At 39.3% G+C, this 18,339-nt stretch overlaps 1 protein-coding gene across 1 annotated transcript in view; it reads right to left on the bottom strand.

Moving 5' to 3' along the window:
- The window catches only part of vps25 (vacuolar protein sorting 25 homolog), a 28,444-nt gene extending 10,462 nt beyond the window's left edge, over positions 1–17,982 (bottom strand). The window contains exons 1-4 of the mRNA XM_063037177.1: positions 17,830–17,982; positions 2,602–2,747; positions 816–869; positions 174–262 (exon numbers count right to left, since the gene is read on the bottom strand). Coding sequence (XP_062893247.1) covers positions 174–262; positions 816–869; positions 2,602–2,747; positions 17,830–17,876 — 336 coding nt within the window. The 5' untranslated portion in view covers positions 17,877–17,982. The remainder of the gene's footprint in view (positions 1–173; positions 263–815; positions 870–2,601; positions 2,748–17,829) is intronic.
- Positions 17,983–18,339: the final 357 nt, after the last annotated feature.

The following is an 18,339-nucleotide window of genomic DNA, read 5'->3' as shown; positions in this document are numbered from 1 at the left end:
TTCTCTTTGTTCCAAACAGTTGCTGTTTAGAAAGATCTACCTTTTAACATTATCAGCCTGCCAAAATAAGTGCATCAAATAAAACAAATATTAATAGAGAGAATTAATTTTACAACCCTCCAGGATATTAACTGCAGAGTCTGAAGTACTGTAGTCAGCAAGCTACTTCTTACCCACTGATACACAAGTTTTCCCCATTCTTCTGGTCTCCTCCACATAATGAGACAGCGAGTTTTATTTTTATCAATCCATTCTAAGTTTCCTGAGAGTAAAAACAAATGGAGATACAGTCCATAAACCTTAAGCTACATATTCCCCAAAACCAAATCCAGCACATAAGCAGGAAAAGAAAATTCTGTTTTTTTGTCAACTATTCAATCATCATATCAAAATTTAAACATCCAGTATTTGCCTATTTCTTCATGATGGGTTACTTAACCAAAACAATCTTAGGGGAATCTGAAAATCAAAATAAACTGCAGATGCTGTAAATATGAAATTAAAAATGTTAGAAAACTCTCAGGCCAGATAGCATTTGCTCTGGGTCACAAATATCTTGTTTCAGTCTTTGCTGAGATCAGCTATCACAACATAAACCTTACTCTGCGTGAACCAGTAACACAGCATGTGATTTGTATACTTACTAAACCAGCAGGAGGGCAGTGAGCAGCTGAGGTAATTATTAAGTTTATACATAAAGATAGGAATGCAACACACAAAGAAGTATTTTATTCTAACTTTATTTAATTTTTTTTTGAAGGGAAAAAAAATCTCGTCTCAATTTCTGAGAAGAATGAATAACGCAGTCTACTAACCTTTTTTCCGGAGTTCTTCTAATACAACTTGGATAGCTTCTAAGGGAAACTTCCCTTCAAACTGAAGTTAGGGAAAATGCTTTACTTTGCAATTTTTCTTGACTATATCCCATCTACAATGATTAAGGCATTCTATTAACAATGAAGTACTTTTGAAGTGTGTAGTGCTAGAATATGGGAAATGTGGCAAGCAACACATAAGAAATATGCAAAGGAATAATGAGCAGATAGACTGTTTAAAGGATAATTATTGGCCATTTCAGCAGGGATAATACCTAAATCTTTCTTGAAAGAGCTCCACAGGTTCTTTTACATCCTTTACAGAACAATTCAAGCACCCCAATTCAAAGGCTTTTTGGACAGCATCTCTATAGTAGAGTAGTCAGAATCAGAAACAGGTTTAATATAACTGGCATATGTTGTGAAATTTGTTGTCTTTGCAGCAGCAGTACAATGTGATACATAATAAGAGAAAAAAGACTGAATTATAGTAAGTATAAATATTAAATAGTTAAATTAAATAAGTAACTCAAAATGAGAGAAAAAATGAAAAAGTAGTGAGGTAGTGTTCATGGGTTCAATGTCCATTCAGATTGCAGAGGGAAGAAGCTATTCCTGAATCAATGCATATACTTTATACTTTATTGTCACCAAACAATTGATACTAGAGCGTACAATCATCACAGCGATATTTGATTCTGCTCTTCATGCTCCTTGGAGTACAAATCAATAGTAAATATTAAAAATTTAAATTATAAATCATAAATAGGAAATAGAAAAGGGAAAGTAAGGTAGTGCAAAAAAAACCGAGAGGCAGGTCCGGATATTTGGAGGGTACGGCCCAGATCCGGGTCAGGATCTGTTCAGCAGTCTTATCACAGTTGGAAAGAAGTTGTTCCCAAATCTGGCCGTATGAGTCTTCAAGCTCCTGAGCCTTCTTCCGGAGGGAAGAGGGACGGAAAGTGTGTTGGCTGGGCGGGTCGTGTTCTTGATTACCCTGGCAGCACTGCTCCGACAGCGTGCGGTGTAAAGTGAGTCCACAGACGGAAGATTGGTTTGTGTGATGTGCTGTACCGTGTTCACGGTCTTCTGCAGCTTCTTCCAGTCTTGGACAGGACAACTTCCATACCAGGTTGTGATGCACCCTAGAAGAATGCTTTCTATGGTGCATCTATAAAGATTAGTGAGGGTTTTAGGGGACAGGCCAAATTTCCTTAGCTTTCTCAGGAAGTAAAGGCGCCTTCAAGCTCCTGTACTTCCTTCCTGATAGTAACACTGAGAACATGGCATGACCCGGGTGTTGGGGGTCGTTCATGATGGACGCCACCTTTTTGAGGTATCGCTCCTTGAAGATGTCCTGGATACTATGGAGGCCAATGCTCATGATGGAAATGGCTAAGTTTACAACTCTCTGCAGCTTATTTCAATCCTGTGTCTTCCTTCAGTATGACAGTGGAGTGTTAGCTTAGATTTTTGTGCTTGAACTCCTGAGGGCAGTTTTGGACCCATAACCTTCAGACTCAGAACAGAAAGTGCAACCAACTGAGTCAAGGCTGCTGCAGAAGATGAACAATTCTTTTAGAAAGATAGCACAAATGGTAGCCATGTACAATTCCATAAAATTTCAAACATCTATGAAACCTAACTTTGATAGGTGAAATACAACAAAATACTAAATCTACTGTATAATGCATATTAACAAACACTACATCTGAATCTACTGTACTGACAAACACTAAATCTAAACACTAAATTTACTGTATAATGTAGATTAGCAAAAGGATACTTTGGATCTTCTTATTGTTGAATAGTGGGCTTTCTTGGGCCTCCAATACATCAATAGTGTAAAGCTTGTGATAGCGTAGATAAGAGAGCACCAGTGAGCACCATGCTGCTAGTTGCTTACGCTGTGTGTTAACATTTGGTTGTAGTCTGGCAATAAAAAACACAGAATTATGTGGGTAAGAAAATGTTTTTAGTTAGTAGGTTATTCTAAAAACTACTCATTACTTGGCCTTATAGTGATAAATGTATCAGCAAACCAACGTACACGCATGAAACGTTTTGACATTTTGTCAAAGTAATAGAACAGCAATTGCAAATTCTAATACAAGTTGACTCCCCAGTGTATCAATATTGGTGCAATTGTAATACTGAAACATGTGAATAGGAGTGTAGGACTCAAGTTAATCCTTATTCCTCACATTTAATGCAAGTATATATTGAGATGGGTACTTATCTGATTAAATATCTTCATACATAAATACACTGCTCAGTCAATAACAACACCGCTGTAAGATTAATAGTTATTATATTCCAAGACTGTCGCACCTTCAGATGCTTAATTTTGAAAGGTAAGTGTGATGTTAGTGTTCTAGCATGTATCTAACAAGTGAATAAGTATTGGATTAATGCATAGGCTCAAAAACATAAGCAAGCTTTGGAGTATTTCTGGAATGGAGAATTTCATTTATGACAACATAATGAAGGCAGCATCCTAAAATCCCTTATTGGCCTTTATTATCCAGACCAAAGAATACAAGAGCAGAGAGGTTATGATACACCTTATAAAACATTAGATTTGCCATAGCTGAAGTACTGCACATGGCATTAATTGTTACATTTATGTTTTGAGCCTATGCATTATATGACAGAAGACTGGATAGGCTGGCTTTATTTTTCTTGGGACTGAAGAAGGATAAGAGGCGACCTCAGCTTAGACAGGGTAGATAGCAGAAACTTTCCCCATAACAGAGGTATCTAAAGTTAGAGGGCATACGTTTAGGATAAGGATACAAGGTTTAGAGTGGTCTGAAAAAGAACCTTTTCACCCATAGGATGGTTGGAGCTTGGAACACACTGCTTGAAAAGGTATTACTGACAAATGCTTACAACGTTTAAGCATCTAAATAAAGTAGTCTACAGAAGAAGTACTGGTAATGGGTTAGAAAAGATGGATACTTGATGGTCAACATGGACACCGTTGGCCAAAGAGCCAATTCTTTGCTAAATGACTATAATAGTTTAAGAAATTATTTCCGTTATTCCTCAAGTATTCCATACACAGGCTCAACTGCCAATGTTTGCTTCTGTATTTTTCCAGCTATTGATCACATAGAGGCCTACTCTGCATTCACATATCCACACTCCATTTCATGCAAAGCTGTCTAACAACTAACATTATACTCTCAAATCATTCTAAAATTAGCTTCAATGTCCTTTGTCCTGTGCTTATAGTGTGAAATTCAATCCAATTTACCTACTCAAACTTTCACATCTTAAATATATGTTTGAATCTCTGTAAATTTTCAACTTGGTTGAACAATCTTTCAATTGGGAATAGATTAAATGGAAAAGGACTGATTGCTTTGTGGAACATCGCTATTAATAATACTTGGTAAGACAGTCAGTAAAACATAACTATACCCTATGACCTCATTTCTGTAGCTCTTGTATTTATCCATAGTTTAAATGACTGTTTGTAAGGGAAGGAAAAAACCATGCAGTTCTCCTGTTCTTGCCTTACAGCAAGCATGTCAGTAATCAAAAATCTGGATTTCTATTAACTTCACCATTTACCTTATGACTGAGAGTTTGCCCACAAATAAATTCACAAAAGAACATTAAATAGGAGATTAAAAGATGTTGTGCAGTCTCTCAGAAATACGTACAATCGAAAAAGTACTTTGCTCCCTATTACATTTACATAGATGCTGCGTCTGCTGTAAAGAATTGATAGTTTTGCTTAAATTTTCTGCTAATCTTTGACAGCACTGGGAAAGTGTGTCCAATATCCACAAGTTCATTCTTTTTTGTATTAATCATTCTATATTTAGTATCCCTTCTCCAAGCAGCAATCATTTCTGGTGACAGTGAATGGCAAAATTAACATCCACTGACGTTTGTGGTTAACCTTTGGACTTTTGTTTCTTTTAGTTTTTATTTAAGCGATGAAGTTATATTTCCCAATAACTGAGACAAACGGCCAGTGAGGCTTCATTAGTTACATCACCGCCTCCCACCCCCAAAATATCATGCCATTCTGCTTGAAGAGTCTTTCCCAAATCTAAGCATGGTTAAACAAGCATGAATTGTCTAATCACAAAGATTTATTTGTAGGTGTCTGTAGAGCTCTTCATTTGTCTCTCTTTCACCTTGCCTCATTCCTCAACCACGAAATGGTGGAAATCACAAAGGGGAAGGAACACAACAATGAAAAATATTCCACTGTTCAACTCTGTATTCTTTTGTTATTTCCCCCCCTGGAGAATCATTCTATTGTGAGAGGTGAGATAATGGTGGCAGACTACTTGTCTGCAAACATACCCAATTCTGTGCTCACTGGGCACTCAGTTATAAGCAGCATGGGCTCTAGATTGAAACCATGAACATTGCCTCATTATTCCTTTTTTTGCACTATTTATTTTGTAATTCATAGCAATTTTACACCTTTACATTGTACTGCTGCTACAAAACAACTGACTTTATGCCATAGAATTCAGTGACAGTAAACCTCACTCTAGTTGGAAATGTCACTGGGTGACAGCAATACCTGGATTAAGTACAAGTACAACCATTAGCTGTCATCCTCAGACAGCTCTATGGCTTTGCCCCTTGCATTATCTCCAGTTTAAAGCCATTCTTCTGGCAACCAAAATAAAATGAAGGATTTATGTTCATACCCTACTGCAGTACTGTGTAAAAGTCTTAGGTATATATCAACGTAGAGCAGAGAGCGAGTTTGTAAATCTGGCGGGAGCAAAGGATGTTGGGAATGGTGAGGGTGGAACGCTGCGGCAGGATTTTGGGACAGGTGGCAGAGGAGGAGTGCCAGGGCCAGGTGCAGACACACCCAGCCCTGAGACACCAGGCAACATACTTTGATTCCACATGATTACTTTATTGACCATTACAGACCGTCTCTCTGGTACTTCCTGTTCCCTCCCCTCTCCCTTCCTCTTTTCCCAACCATGATCCCCTTCTCTGTGCCCTCTTCCCACTCTCAGTCCACAACACAGACCCATATCAGAATCAGGTTTATCATCACTCACATATGTCATGAAATTTGTTTTTTTGTGTGGCAGTACAGTACAATACATAAAATCAGCCCTCTCCTTCCCACCCTCCCCCCACCTTCTTTATAGGGCCTCTGCCCCTTCCCTCTACAGTCCCGACGAAGGGTTCTGGCCCGAAACGTCGACCGATCTTTTACACTGATGCTGCCCGACCTGCTGAGTTCCTCCAGCGTGTTGTGTGTGTTTGTGTTTACGTAAAATTGTTATAGTATTGTACAAAAGTCTTAGGCACCCTCGCTATATTTATGTGCCTAAGACTTTTGTACAGTACTGTATGTCCACCTCACTAGTGGCACTCATGCCTTCTGGTTTGTCAGCTCCAAGATCCGGAATTTTCTTACTCAATCTCTTTGTCTCACTCTATTTCTTCTTCTAAGACATTCAATAAAATACTGCATTGCTTGAATTTTTATTTATTTGTCCCAATTTATTCAAGTTGTGTCAATTTTTTGTCTTTTGTGAAGCACCTTGGGATATTTTCCATCATTATAAAGGCTCCTTCCTGTTGTTCTGGCGAAATTTGCAAGGCTGATGACAGGATTAACCAGTATTTCCTGTCCAACATCATGAAATGAGATTGATCAGGAACTGTTCTCACATCTACCAATCAGCTTCAGGCTTGTATTTATTTTGTGCCTTTCTCAACCTCAGCATGATATAAATAATGCTTCTTCCAATGAGTATCTTTTGTAGACACTCTTATAATATAAAACACATAGCAGTCAATTTTCACATAGCACCTCTTCGAAAAGCAGTGGAGTAATAACTGGATAAATAATCACCCAGGAAACCAACTACAAGGCTACTTAAGAGATCAGTTTTAACTTTTCACATAAAAAAAAAACAACTTTTGACAATGCAACCTACTTTTGGTACTCTAAAAAAGTGTAAACCTACAGTTTTGGGCTTAAGCTTTTAAATTGGCCTTGAATGTACAAACCTCAGATTCAAACTTGACAGTGCTTCTCAACTGGATCACAACTGAGAAAATGAATGAAATGATGCTGTTTTTAGTTTCTTTTCATCAGATGCATCAGGGAAAACAAGAAAGTGCATATAATTCAAGGCTGTGAATTGCAAGTTTAAGACAGAAATACTGCTTTCAAAGTTCAAAGTAAATTTATTATCAAAGTATACATATGTCACCATATACAACCCTGAGATTCATTTTCTTCCGGGCATACTCAATAAGTCCATAATAAATAAAAAAAGCCATAACAGAATCAATGAAAGACCACACCAATTGGTCATTCAACCAGTGTGCAAAAGACAACAAACTGTGCAAATACAAAAAGAAAGAAATAATAATGATAAATAAACAGACAATAAATATCAAGAATATGAGATGACGAGTCATTGAAAGTGAGCCCAAAGGTTGTGGGAATAGTTCAGTGATGGGGCAAGTGGAGTTGAGTGAAGTTATCCCCTCTGGTTCAACAACCTGATGGTTGAGGGGTAATAACTGTTCCTGAACCTAGTGGTGTGGGTCCTGAGGATCCTGTATCTTCTTCCTGATGGCAGCAGCGAGAAGAGAGAATGTTCTGGGTGGTGGGGTTCTTTGATGATGGATGCTGCTTTCCAGCAACAATGCTCCATGTAGATGTGCTCAATGGTTGAGAGGGCTTTGCCTGTGATGGACTGGGCTGTATCCAGTATTTTTTGCAGGATTTTCCATTCAAGAGCATTGGTGCTTCCACACCAGGCTGTGACGCAGCCAGTCAATATACTCTCCACTGCACATCTATAGAAGTTTGTCAAAGTTTTAGATGTCATTCCAAATCTTTGCAAACTCCTAAGGAAGTTACACAGAATGTCATCAAGTGTTGCAATAATAGTTTATAAGTGAGACTAATGGCCATTCAATGCAATGCTACATAAGTCGTCAAGAATATAATCAAATGTTCCGAGAATGATTACTTTCCTTAGCTGCACATATTTGATGTATTGCTATGTTATGGAGCCAGGCTGGCAGCAGATTTTTCTTCCAGTTCATGTTACAACAGAGGGTTCTAAGAAAGCCAACAGAGAACTCAAGAAGAAACTTATTTATCTCAGCTGGGAATGCAACTACTGTCACTGGAATTGTTTTAAGGGGAAATGCTTGAAGGGAATAATACTGATGTATTGTTGACGATGACGATACCACTGTTGTCTGAATTAAAGGTAGTGAAGAATCAGCATATAGAAAATTGAAAATCTGGTTGAGTGATGCCACAACAACCACTCCTCATTCAATGTCAGCAAAATGAAAGGGTTGATTTATCGACTACAAGAGGAGCCAATCAGCTGAAACAATTAGATGAAGATTACGCTTTGACCTCAGATCCTGCTGTATATAAAAGACGGGTTGAAATTAAAGCTAAACATGATTTTTTATTAACATACCCTATTGAAACTCAACTTTTAAAGGATAAAGACAATTTTATATCCATGGGGATAAAACCGGTAAATTATTGGCTAACCAAATTAAAACTTTGAGTGCTAAACGACAGATTAAAGAAATTTATAAAGCTAACAGTACTAGGACAACTGATCATTTAGAAATAGGTGATACTTTTAGAGAATTTTATTCTAAACTTTATAGCTCTGATCTTCTTAAAGATAATACTGTAATGGATAACTTTTTAGACCAAATAAATATCCCTACGCTTTCTGTCGATGACCGAAAACAGTGGATCAATGTATTTCTCACGAAGAAATAGCCGAAGCTATACGTTTGTTGCATTCAGGGAAAGCTCCAGGTCCTGACGAATTTTCTGGAGAATTTTATACCGCTTTTTCCTCTTTGCTCATACCCCATTTATGTTCAGTTTTTTCAGACTCTCTTAAGTTAGGTAGGTTACCGCAATCCTTTTACGAAGCTTCTATTTCACTTATCCTTAAAAAGAATAAGAACCCAACTGAATGTTCTTCATATAGACCAATTTCTTCACTTACTGTTGATGCTAAAATTTTATCTAAAGTTCTGGCCCGTAGGATGGAAAATATCTTACCATCTGTCATTTCTGACTATCAGACTAGCTTTATTAAAAATCGATATTCGCATTTTAATATCTGTCGATTATTAAATGTTATTTATTCTCCTTCTAAGGAGATATCGGAGTGTGTGATATCCTTAGACGCTGAGAAGGCTTTTGATCGGGTTGAATGCATTATTTATTTAAAATTTTAGAAAAATTTAATTTTGGGTCCAACTTTATTCAATGGATTAAATTACTGTATTTATCCCCTTTTGCTCAGGTTCTTACTAATTCTCAGAATTGTAAACCATTCAAACTTCAACGTGGAACCAGACAAGGTTGCCCTTTGAGTCCTTTACTCTTTGACCTGGCTTTAGAACCTTTAGTTATTGCTTTTTGAGAATCTAAGGATATCACTGGTATTCTATGGAAGGGTACTATCCACAAAGTTTCACTTTATGCGGATGATTTATTGCTTTACATTTCTAATGTCTGTTGAAACCTCATTACCTTCTGTGCTTTCTTTACTATCTTGTTTTAGTCAATTTTCTGGATATAAACTGAACCTACACAAGAGCAAACTCTTTCCTTTGAATAATTTGGTATTAACTGATATTAACCACCCTTTTAAAACTGTAAGAAACCAATTCACTTATTTGGGTGTAACAATTACTAAGAATTATAAATACCTATTTAAAGAAAATTTTCTTACTTTATTAAATTATATAAAAAGAACCTGATAATCCAATATTCTAAGGAGAAGATGGCGGTGCGACGCAGTTTGCAGCGGCCACTCCGGTGATGAATATCTGTTATCTGTCAAGTAGGGTGCCGTGCACAATCCTGATTTGATGGAGACAGACGTGAGAGCATGGAGGAACATCTGGTGAAACTTCTGAGATGCCTGTTTCGCTGCCGCTGCTACTGTGTGATTCAGAATCTCGGGAGGGGAAGGCCCCAAGTCCTCGGCTTTGCTTGCTGCTCAGCGGCCGGGGCAGGGTCGAAGCGCTCGGCAGAGATGGCGCTCAGTGTCGGAGGCTCGAAGTTTTCGGACAGACTCAGTCAGCTGTGGTCGGGTGCTTCCAGGGTGCTGCATCGGCAAGTTTGTGGTGCTGGAGGTTCATGGCAGGGAGAGTTTCTCCCTTCTACCGTCTGCGTGACATGATGGGCTATTGGGACTTTGAGACTTTTTTTTTACCGTGCCCATGGTCTGCTCTTTATCAAATTATGGTATTGCTTTGCACTGCTGTAACTATATGTTATAATTATGTGGTTTTTGTCAGTTTTAGTCTTGGTCTGTCCTGTGTTTCTGTGATATCATACTGGAGGAACATAGTATCATTTCTTCATGCATGCATTTCTAAATGACAATAAAAGATAGATGTCCTCATAATCTAATCTAATCTAAATATGTTGTTGGGAATGAGAAATGGTTCTTTAGACAAGATTAAAAATCTTTGGGAACAAGATTTACAGACCTCAATTTCAGAAGAAACTTGGAATGAGATTTTTAAATTGGTTAATACTTCATTGCTATGTGCTCGTCATTCCCTCCTACAATTTAAAGTGGTTCATAGGGCTTATATGACCACGGGTAAATTATCTCGTTTTTATATGGATATATCTCCCTACTGTGATAGGTGTAACATATGAATAAGCTTCACTTATTCATATGTTTTGGACGTGCCCAAGTCTTGGAAAATATTGGAAGGAAGTATTCCAAACTTTTTCTGTATTCTTTAAAGTAAATTTTAAGCCTCATCCTTTGACTGCCCTATTTGGTATTGTTGGAAGGAAAGATATCATCTTGAAGACATCTGATCTGCACATTCTGTCTTTTATCTCTCTTATGGCTAGGAGGGCGCTTTTGTTTAAATGGAAGGATGCTGTTCTGCCTAATCATGCTCAGTGGTTATGGGATGTTATGGCATGCCTAAATTTAAAAAAGATTCGTTGTTCAATTTCTGAATCTAACCAAGATTTTCAAAATTTGTAGGGGCCGTTTTTAAGTTATTTTCATAATCTTTGACTTGTTAAAGTACAGAAGTTGGTTAACAGTATATTTTATTATCTGATATGTTTCTTTTTTCTTTTTTTCCCCAAACAGCTTCGGCTTTGGTAGTGGGTGTAGATCTTTTTTTTTCTTAATAAAATTGTTTATATTCTAATATATGAACTAATCTAATCCATATGAATATAGAGTAAGGAGTTCGCTAATGTGATTCAATATACTGTATCTGGTATTATTATATTTTGTCTTTTGTTTTATAATATGTATTCTCTTGAACTCTGTATTCTTCTATATATAGAAATCAAAATCAATAAAAATACTGAAAAGGAACTACAAGAGGAAGAAGCTGGAGGGCCAAGAGCTAATCCTCATTCAGGGAATGGAGATGGAGAGCATCAGTAACTGTTACAGTAATTAATCACAATAGTAACTCTACTTTCTTAGAAGTTTGTATAGATCCAGCATTTCATCAAAAACTTTCGACAAGTTTCTATAAATGCACAGTGGAGAGTATCCTATCTGGCTGCATCACTGCCTGGTATGAAAACACCAGGAATGGCAAAGACCACAGAAAGTGGTGGATACAGCCCAGTCCATCACAGGCAAATTCCTCTCCACCACTGAGCATATTTACATAGAGCGTTGCCACTAGAAAGCAACATCCCTCATCAAAGACCCCCACCATCCAGACCATGTTCTCTTCTCACTCCTATCATCGGGATGGAGGTACAGGAGCCTTAGGTCCTATACCAACAGGTTCAGGAACAATTATTACCCTACAACCATCAGGCTCCTAAATCAGCATGGTTAATTTCAATCACCACGACTCTGAACAAATTCTACGACCTTCTGACTCACTTTCAAGATCCCTTTACAACTCAGATTCTCAGTATTTTTTTATTTGCACAACTTGTCTTTTTTGCACATCGGTTGTCAGTCTTTATGTACAGTTTCTTTATTTTCCTGTAAATGCATGCAGGAAAAAAATCTCAATGTATGATAACATATCCGTACTTTGATAATAAATGATTTTTGACTTTGTATTATGGTAACAACAGACAAACGTGTTAGAGAGAAAGGAAAACAAGAATTACATAAGGAAAAAGTGCAGAAAAAAAATTATGAGGATGTTGCCAGGACTTGAGAGACTAAGTTATAGAAAAGGATTCGCAGGCTGGGACATTATTCATTGGTGCATATTAGAATGAGGGGTGATCTTACAGAGGTGTATAAAAACACAAGGAGCATGGATAAAGTGAGTCTTTTTCCCCAGGGTTAGGGAATCAAGAACTAGAGTGTATAGGTTTAAGACAGGGGTTCCCAACCTCTTTTATGCCATAGACCAATAACATTAAGCAGATTGGGAAACCCTGGTTTAAGGTGAGAGGAGAGAGATTTAATAAGAACTTATGGGGCAACTTTTTCACCCTGAGGGTGGTCCGTATATGGAATGAACTGCCAGAAGATGTGGTTGATGTGTTAATGTGATGTGGTACATTAACAACATTTAAAAGGCAACTGGACAAGCACGTGGACAGGAAGTTAGAGGGATATGGACCAAACAGGACTAATTTAACGGGCATCTTGGTCAGCATGGATCGGTTGGGCTGAAGAGCCCAATGCTCTATGACTCCTTGAGGAACAAGGAAAAGAGGCTTGAGCGGAGCGTAAATGTTAGTGTGGCCTGCTTTTGCAAAAAACCGCCTTCTGTGCTGTATGTCCCATGTAATGTCAAGCAACACACACAAAATGTTGGAGGAACTCAACAGGTCAGGCAGCATCTATGGAAATGGCCAAACAGTCGATGTTTCAGGCTGACACCCTTTTTCAGGACTGAGAAGGAAGGGGGAAGACGCCAGGATAAAAAAGTTGGGGGAGTGGAAGGAAGACTAGCTAGAAGTTGATGGGTGAAGCCAGGTGGGTGGGAAAGGTAAAGGGCTGGATAAGAAAGAATCTGATAGGAGAGAAGAGTGGACCATAGGAGAAAGGGAAGAAGGAGGGGACTCAGGGGGAGGTGACAGACAGGCGAGAAGAGGTAAGAGGCCAGAGTGTGAAACAGGAGATGGAAGGGAGAAGTAAAAAATGTATTACTGGAAGGAGAAATTGACATCCATGCCATCAGGTTGGAGGTTCCCCAGACAAAATATGAAGTGTTGCTCCTCCAACCTGACAGCGGCCTCATCGTGGCAGAAGAGAAGGCCATGGAACAACATGTTGGAACGGGAATGGGAACAGGAATTAAAATGGTTGGCCACCGGCAAATTCCGCTTTTGGCGGATGGTGTGGAGGTACTCAACAGAACAGTCCCCCAATTTACAGTGGGTCTCACCAATGCCTTGGAGGGTTAATGATTTCAAATATAAACATTGCCTTTTGGTTAAAGGGTTTATTTGTGCAGTTTTTAGACAAAGGTTATGACATACTTTCATGCTTCTATAACCTCAATGTATGAGATGATTATTCAACATCTCCAATGTACTGTTCACTCAGCTGGTACAATCAATGCCGTAAATAGAAAATTGTTCAGAACAAAACAAACAATTTAGGAGAGATGGTAAATCATTTGGCCCCTTGAATCTGCTTTGTACTTCATTCAATAAGTTGATGGCTGATCTGATTGTAACCTGACCAGCTCATCCACATTTTTGCTTATCAAGAATTTATCCAACTTTGCCTTTAAAATATTCAAAGGCTCTGCTTCTACTGTTCTTTCAAAACAAAATGCCAAATTCTCAAAGTGCAGAAAAGAATGGTCGTATTTCTGACTTTGAGAGTACCTCTCCTTGAATCGTTCTAAATTCTCCCACAACACGAAACATCCACTCAGTCAAGCCTCCTCAGGATTTTATGTCTCAATCAAGTCACCCCTCACTTTTTTAAACTCCATGAATATAAGCCTAGCCTATTCAGCCTTTCTTCATAAGACTACCTGTTAATTCAAGGGTCAGTCTAGTATACCACCTCTGAACTACTTCCAATATTTTTTATTGAGAACATAGGTTAGTGAACAGTACAACAAAGGAACAGGCTCTTTGGCCCACAATGTTTTGCCGACCCAATTAAATTAGCAATCAAATGGGCAATTAAACTAATCTCTTCTGCCTACATAATGTCCATATCCTTCCATTTCTATACAATTACAATCAGAATCACTTCATAGCCAGTATGTGAAACATACCAGAATTGACTGTAGTTTGGTTCTAAGCATAAAACACAGGACAATACCATAACTGACAGCACAATAGCAATCAACAATTTAAAAGTCAATAGTGCAGTCATAAGCAATCAACAATTAGCAGAACAGTTACATGCACAAACGACAATAACCATACTTAAATGAATGTCAACATACGAACAGATTAAATAATTATCCACAGAACAAGGATACTCTGCTCAATTCTGGTCGCCTCACTACAGGAAGGACATGAAAACCACAGAAAGGGTGCAGAGGAGATTTACAAGGATGTTGCCTGGATTGGGGAGCATGCCTTATGAGAATAGGTTGAGTGAACTCAGCCTTTTCTCCTTGGAGCGACGGAGGATGAGGGGTGACCTGATTGAGGTGTACAAGATAATGAGAGGCATTGATCGTGTGTTTAGTCAGAGGCTTTTTCCCAGGGCTGAAATGGCTAGCATGAGAGGGCACAGTTTTAAGCTGCTTGGAAGTAGGTACAGAGGAGATGTCAGGGGTAAGTTTTTTTACACAGAGAGTGGTGAGTGTGTGGGATGGGCTGCCAGCGGCAGTGGAAACGATAGGGTCTTTTAAGAGACTCCTGGATAGCTACATGGAGCTTAGAAAAATAGAGGGCGATGGGTAAAGCCTAGGTAGTTCTTAGGTAGGGACATGCTTAGTACAGCTTTGTGGGCCGAAGGGCCTGTATTGTGCTGTACGTTTTCTGTGTTTCTAAGGAGAACAACAAAGACCACTTGGCGGATGCTGTGCAGGTTCAGTTAGGTTGACCACCTGAATAAATTTTGTTGAGAAGCTGGATAGCTGCAGGAAAGAAGCTTTGGTCCTGGTGGTGATGGACTTATAGGGTCTCCCTGATGGCAATTTTATGAATAGTGACTGCGAGGGTGGGTAGAATCAGCAGTAATTTTTTCAGTTCTTTCCTTTGCTCTGACGGTGAACAGGTCTTCTAATGTTGGTCGCTGTCAGCCAATGATCTTCTCCGCTGAGTGGACCACTCGTTGTAACCTGGACTTGGAGAGGGAGAAGGAGGCAGGAAACCAAATGTGGTCACAACACACTCAATGATGGCTGAGTAAAAATTCAACAGGATACGCCCTCAGATGTTAAGGGCTATCCAAATGTCTCTTAGTATCTGCCTCTATCACCACCCAAGTAGCATATTCCACGCACTCACCATTCTCCGTGTAAAAAAACTTACTCCTCACATCTCCCTTGAAATGACCCCATCTCACCTTAAGTGGATGCTCTCTTTCCTTTCTTAAATAGAGAGGCCAATCAGGTTAAAATTATACCCCCATGTATTGACCATCTCACCCTAGGAAAAAGTCTCCGGATATCTGCTCGATCTATGCCTCTTGTCATCTTGTACACCTCTATCAAGATATCTCTCACACTCCTTTACTCCAAAGAGAAAAGCCCGAGCTCACTCACTCTGTGCTCCTAACATGTCCTCCAGTCCAGGCAAGTTTCCTGGTAAATCACCCCTGCACCCTCTCATCAAGTAACTCATCTCTTCACTGCCTAAAGCCTTCCTTTTATTGACAAAGGTGCAAATCAGGAACATGTCAGAATATTCTTCACGCATCTGGCTGAGTCAACAACAATCAAGAATCCCAGCACCATCCGGTTAAAACAGCCTGACTGCTTGTTCTAACCTCAATATTTATGCTGGAAATTAAGTTATCAAGACACATATTTTCTGTGCTATGTGATTCAATTTCTGTAAGCAATAAACTTGAAGGAAAATCAGGTTATTACAGTATGATCTGTGAAGTCTGACATTTGCTTTCCTCTAATGCCTAACACAGGAAGATGCCTGGACATGAACACTGGCATCGAATGGCATGCCATTCACATCTGGATGCTGCACTTGGCATTTTTATTCTCAATGCAATGAACCATACTATCTGTAAGTCAAGGATGCAAAACCGGCTCCCAACACACACGTGAGGCCTGCTTTTGTAGGAACAGAAGTTGAACTGCCAATGCAGGAGCCAGGTGGTTGCTGGGAGCTCCAGTCAAGTTAGATCTCTTTGAAGTTATGTGCTGAGTGGTTTTTCTTCCAGATATCCCATCAATTAAATGATCCCTCAGTTAAATGATCACCTAAATCACCAGCCCAACCCCACTCACCAACCAATTCCCAACTTTCAATCCATCAGTTACCTGATATGATCCCGCTCCCTGATCAACAGGCGAGATGACCACCTTTACCCTAGCCTCTAACTTTAATCACAGGCTCTTATCACCACTTGTTCTCCACCCCCCAACTTTGATTCTCAACACCAAGTGGCTCTCTCTGGACCTGGATGCAAACCCTGACTATCTGACTTTTGATTGGACACCTTGAATTGGCTTAATAGGTAAAGAATGTTCTTCACTCATTTAAGGCCAATTCAGCAGCACCCAATGACTTGGACATTGGATACCATTTAATTTCCAGGTAGTTAATCTAGCATCAAAATGGCAGCTTGTGTAGTGCACAGTAGCTGTTCATTACATCTCTGCAGGAAAGTGAGGAAATTCACTTTGGTTACATGTGCTCTACCAGTTCCTGAACAGTTCTCCCTCTTCTGCAAAGGCAACTACTGCACAGAACACACAAGATGCAATTCTCCTTTCTGCTTTTGCACTATTCCGACTTGAATCACCATCCATGTACAGTATCTTTGCTGGGTCCAAGTCCTGGAATTCCCTGCAAAATGGTACTTTAGGTATATTTTCACCTCGGAACCTGTAGTCATCAAAAAATGCAGCTTATCATCACCGTCTCATGAACATTTAGAAATAATTGCTCCATAATCTCTGAAACACCCGAGCACTTTACGACACTTACAATGCAGGGTGCTAACAGGCACTATCCTTTTAAATGATGTCACATGGTCCTTGACAGCGATTGCAGAATATTTCACCCTCCTGCTTAAAGAAAATCAAGAAGTATCTCTGTATTGGTGCAATAGACTTGCTTTCCACAACAAGCAACTTTCATATATGGCAACTTTGTATTGTGAGGAATATTAATAAAAACTTGTCTGTATTTTCTCTAATGATCAGAATGAAATTACTTTTCTCCAATACAGTATCTGGATTCAGGAAGTGGGTGGATAGGCTTGGTACCAGGGAGCTAGGAATATTCTTGCATCAAAGGAGAGGATGGTTGCCCTGTATCTCTTGGGTTAGAGAAAGAATTTGGGACAGAAGTTTGACAAACCTGGTTTCAGGAGATGAAAACACACAAAGTGTTCCTCTATCCCATACAAGCCAAGGCAGGAAAGGGTGCATCCTATGATTGGAAGTAGGCTAATTGGTCAAGACTGGAGAGCAACCGCCTCGTTTCAGAGGTGCGGTATTTAAATAATAAGGGAACAGGGTAAGTTATACAGACTGATAAGCTGTTTGCATGTCTAAATTGTTAGAAGAGATACGTTCGTTGCATGTAAAAAGGTACCCTGGGCCCAGGGAAAGGAATACGCCTGAGCTAGGGAGCTTGCTGCAAGGTGATGGCTGGATTTTGGGAGGGTTTGAAATAAGGTGGCAATTGGGAGAACTGAAGTGTCCACAAAGGTAGACCCTTCTGCGTTCGGGTCTTGGCTCACAAAGTGGTGAGAAACAGGTGGGAAGAGTCAGGGAGGCGACTCTTCCTCGTTCCCTATTGACAACTTCCTCTGTGACGATCTCCGCGGGAAGCGCCTATCCATCCGACCTCGGTCTCTTATTCAGTTCATTTGCTTTATTCCACATCTCCAACGTGAAAAGCGAATCAAATACGACTTACGTGTAGAAAGGAGGGAAGTTATATTGCCAGGGCCACTCAAAACTCATGGCGGAGGCCGCAACCGGTGGCGCTGCTGTCTTCCTGTTCCCCCTGCACCAGCGAACGCTGTCAAAATATCCCACATCAAACAGTTCCTACCGCGCACAGACCTCAGCAAATCTAACTCGGAACTCTCGCTTTCGTTTCACACTGCCTTATTTTTGCAGGGAATCAAAATCAATAAGTGTTGGAAATAAGAATTGAAACAGATTTAAATATGTAGTCAATTTTTGCCGTGTTTTTGCAATAATTTTAACACTGGTCTTATAGCATTCACTATTTTATTTAAATCAATTGTGTTTTTTTAGGAGTAAACAGCTTGCCAGTCCACAGCAGACTTAAAGGACTGATGGGTCAACATATAATTAGATATGTGGCATGAAACCATTCTTTTTCTAAATAAATTATTCCATGTCACACTTTTTGAGTTCTTGGTTAGTCATTGGGGGGAGGGTTTGGAGAATGTTTACG

This window comes from Mobula hypostoma, chromosome X1, assembly GCF_963921235.1.
Source record: "Mobula hypostoma chromosome X1, sMobHyp1.1, whole genome shotgun sequence".
Taxonomy (NCBI): domain Eukaryota; kingdom Metazoa; phylum Chordata; class Chondrichthyes; order Myliobatiformes; family Myliobatidae; genus Mobula; species Mobula hypostoma.
The sequence above is the reverse complement of the archived record's forward strand: the minus strand, read 5'-3'. Positions and strand labels throughout refer to the sequence as shown.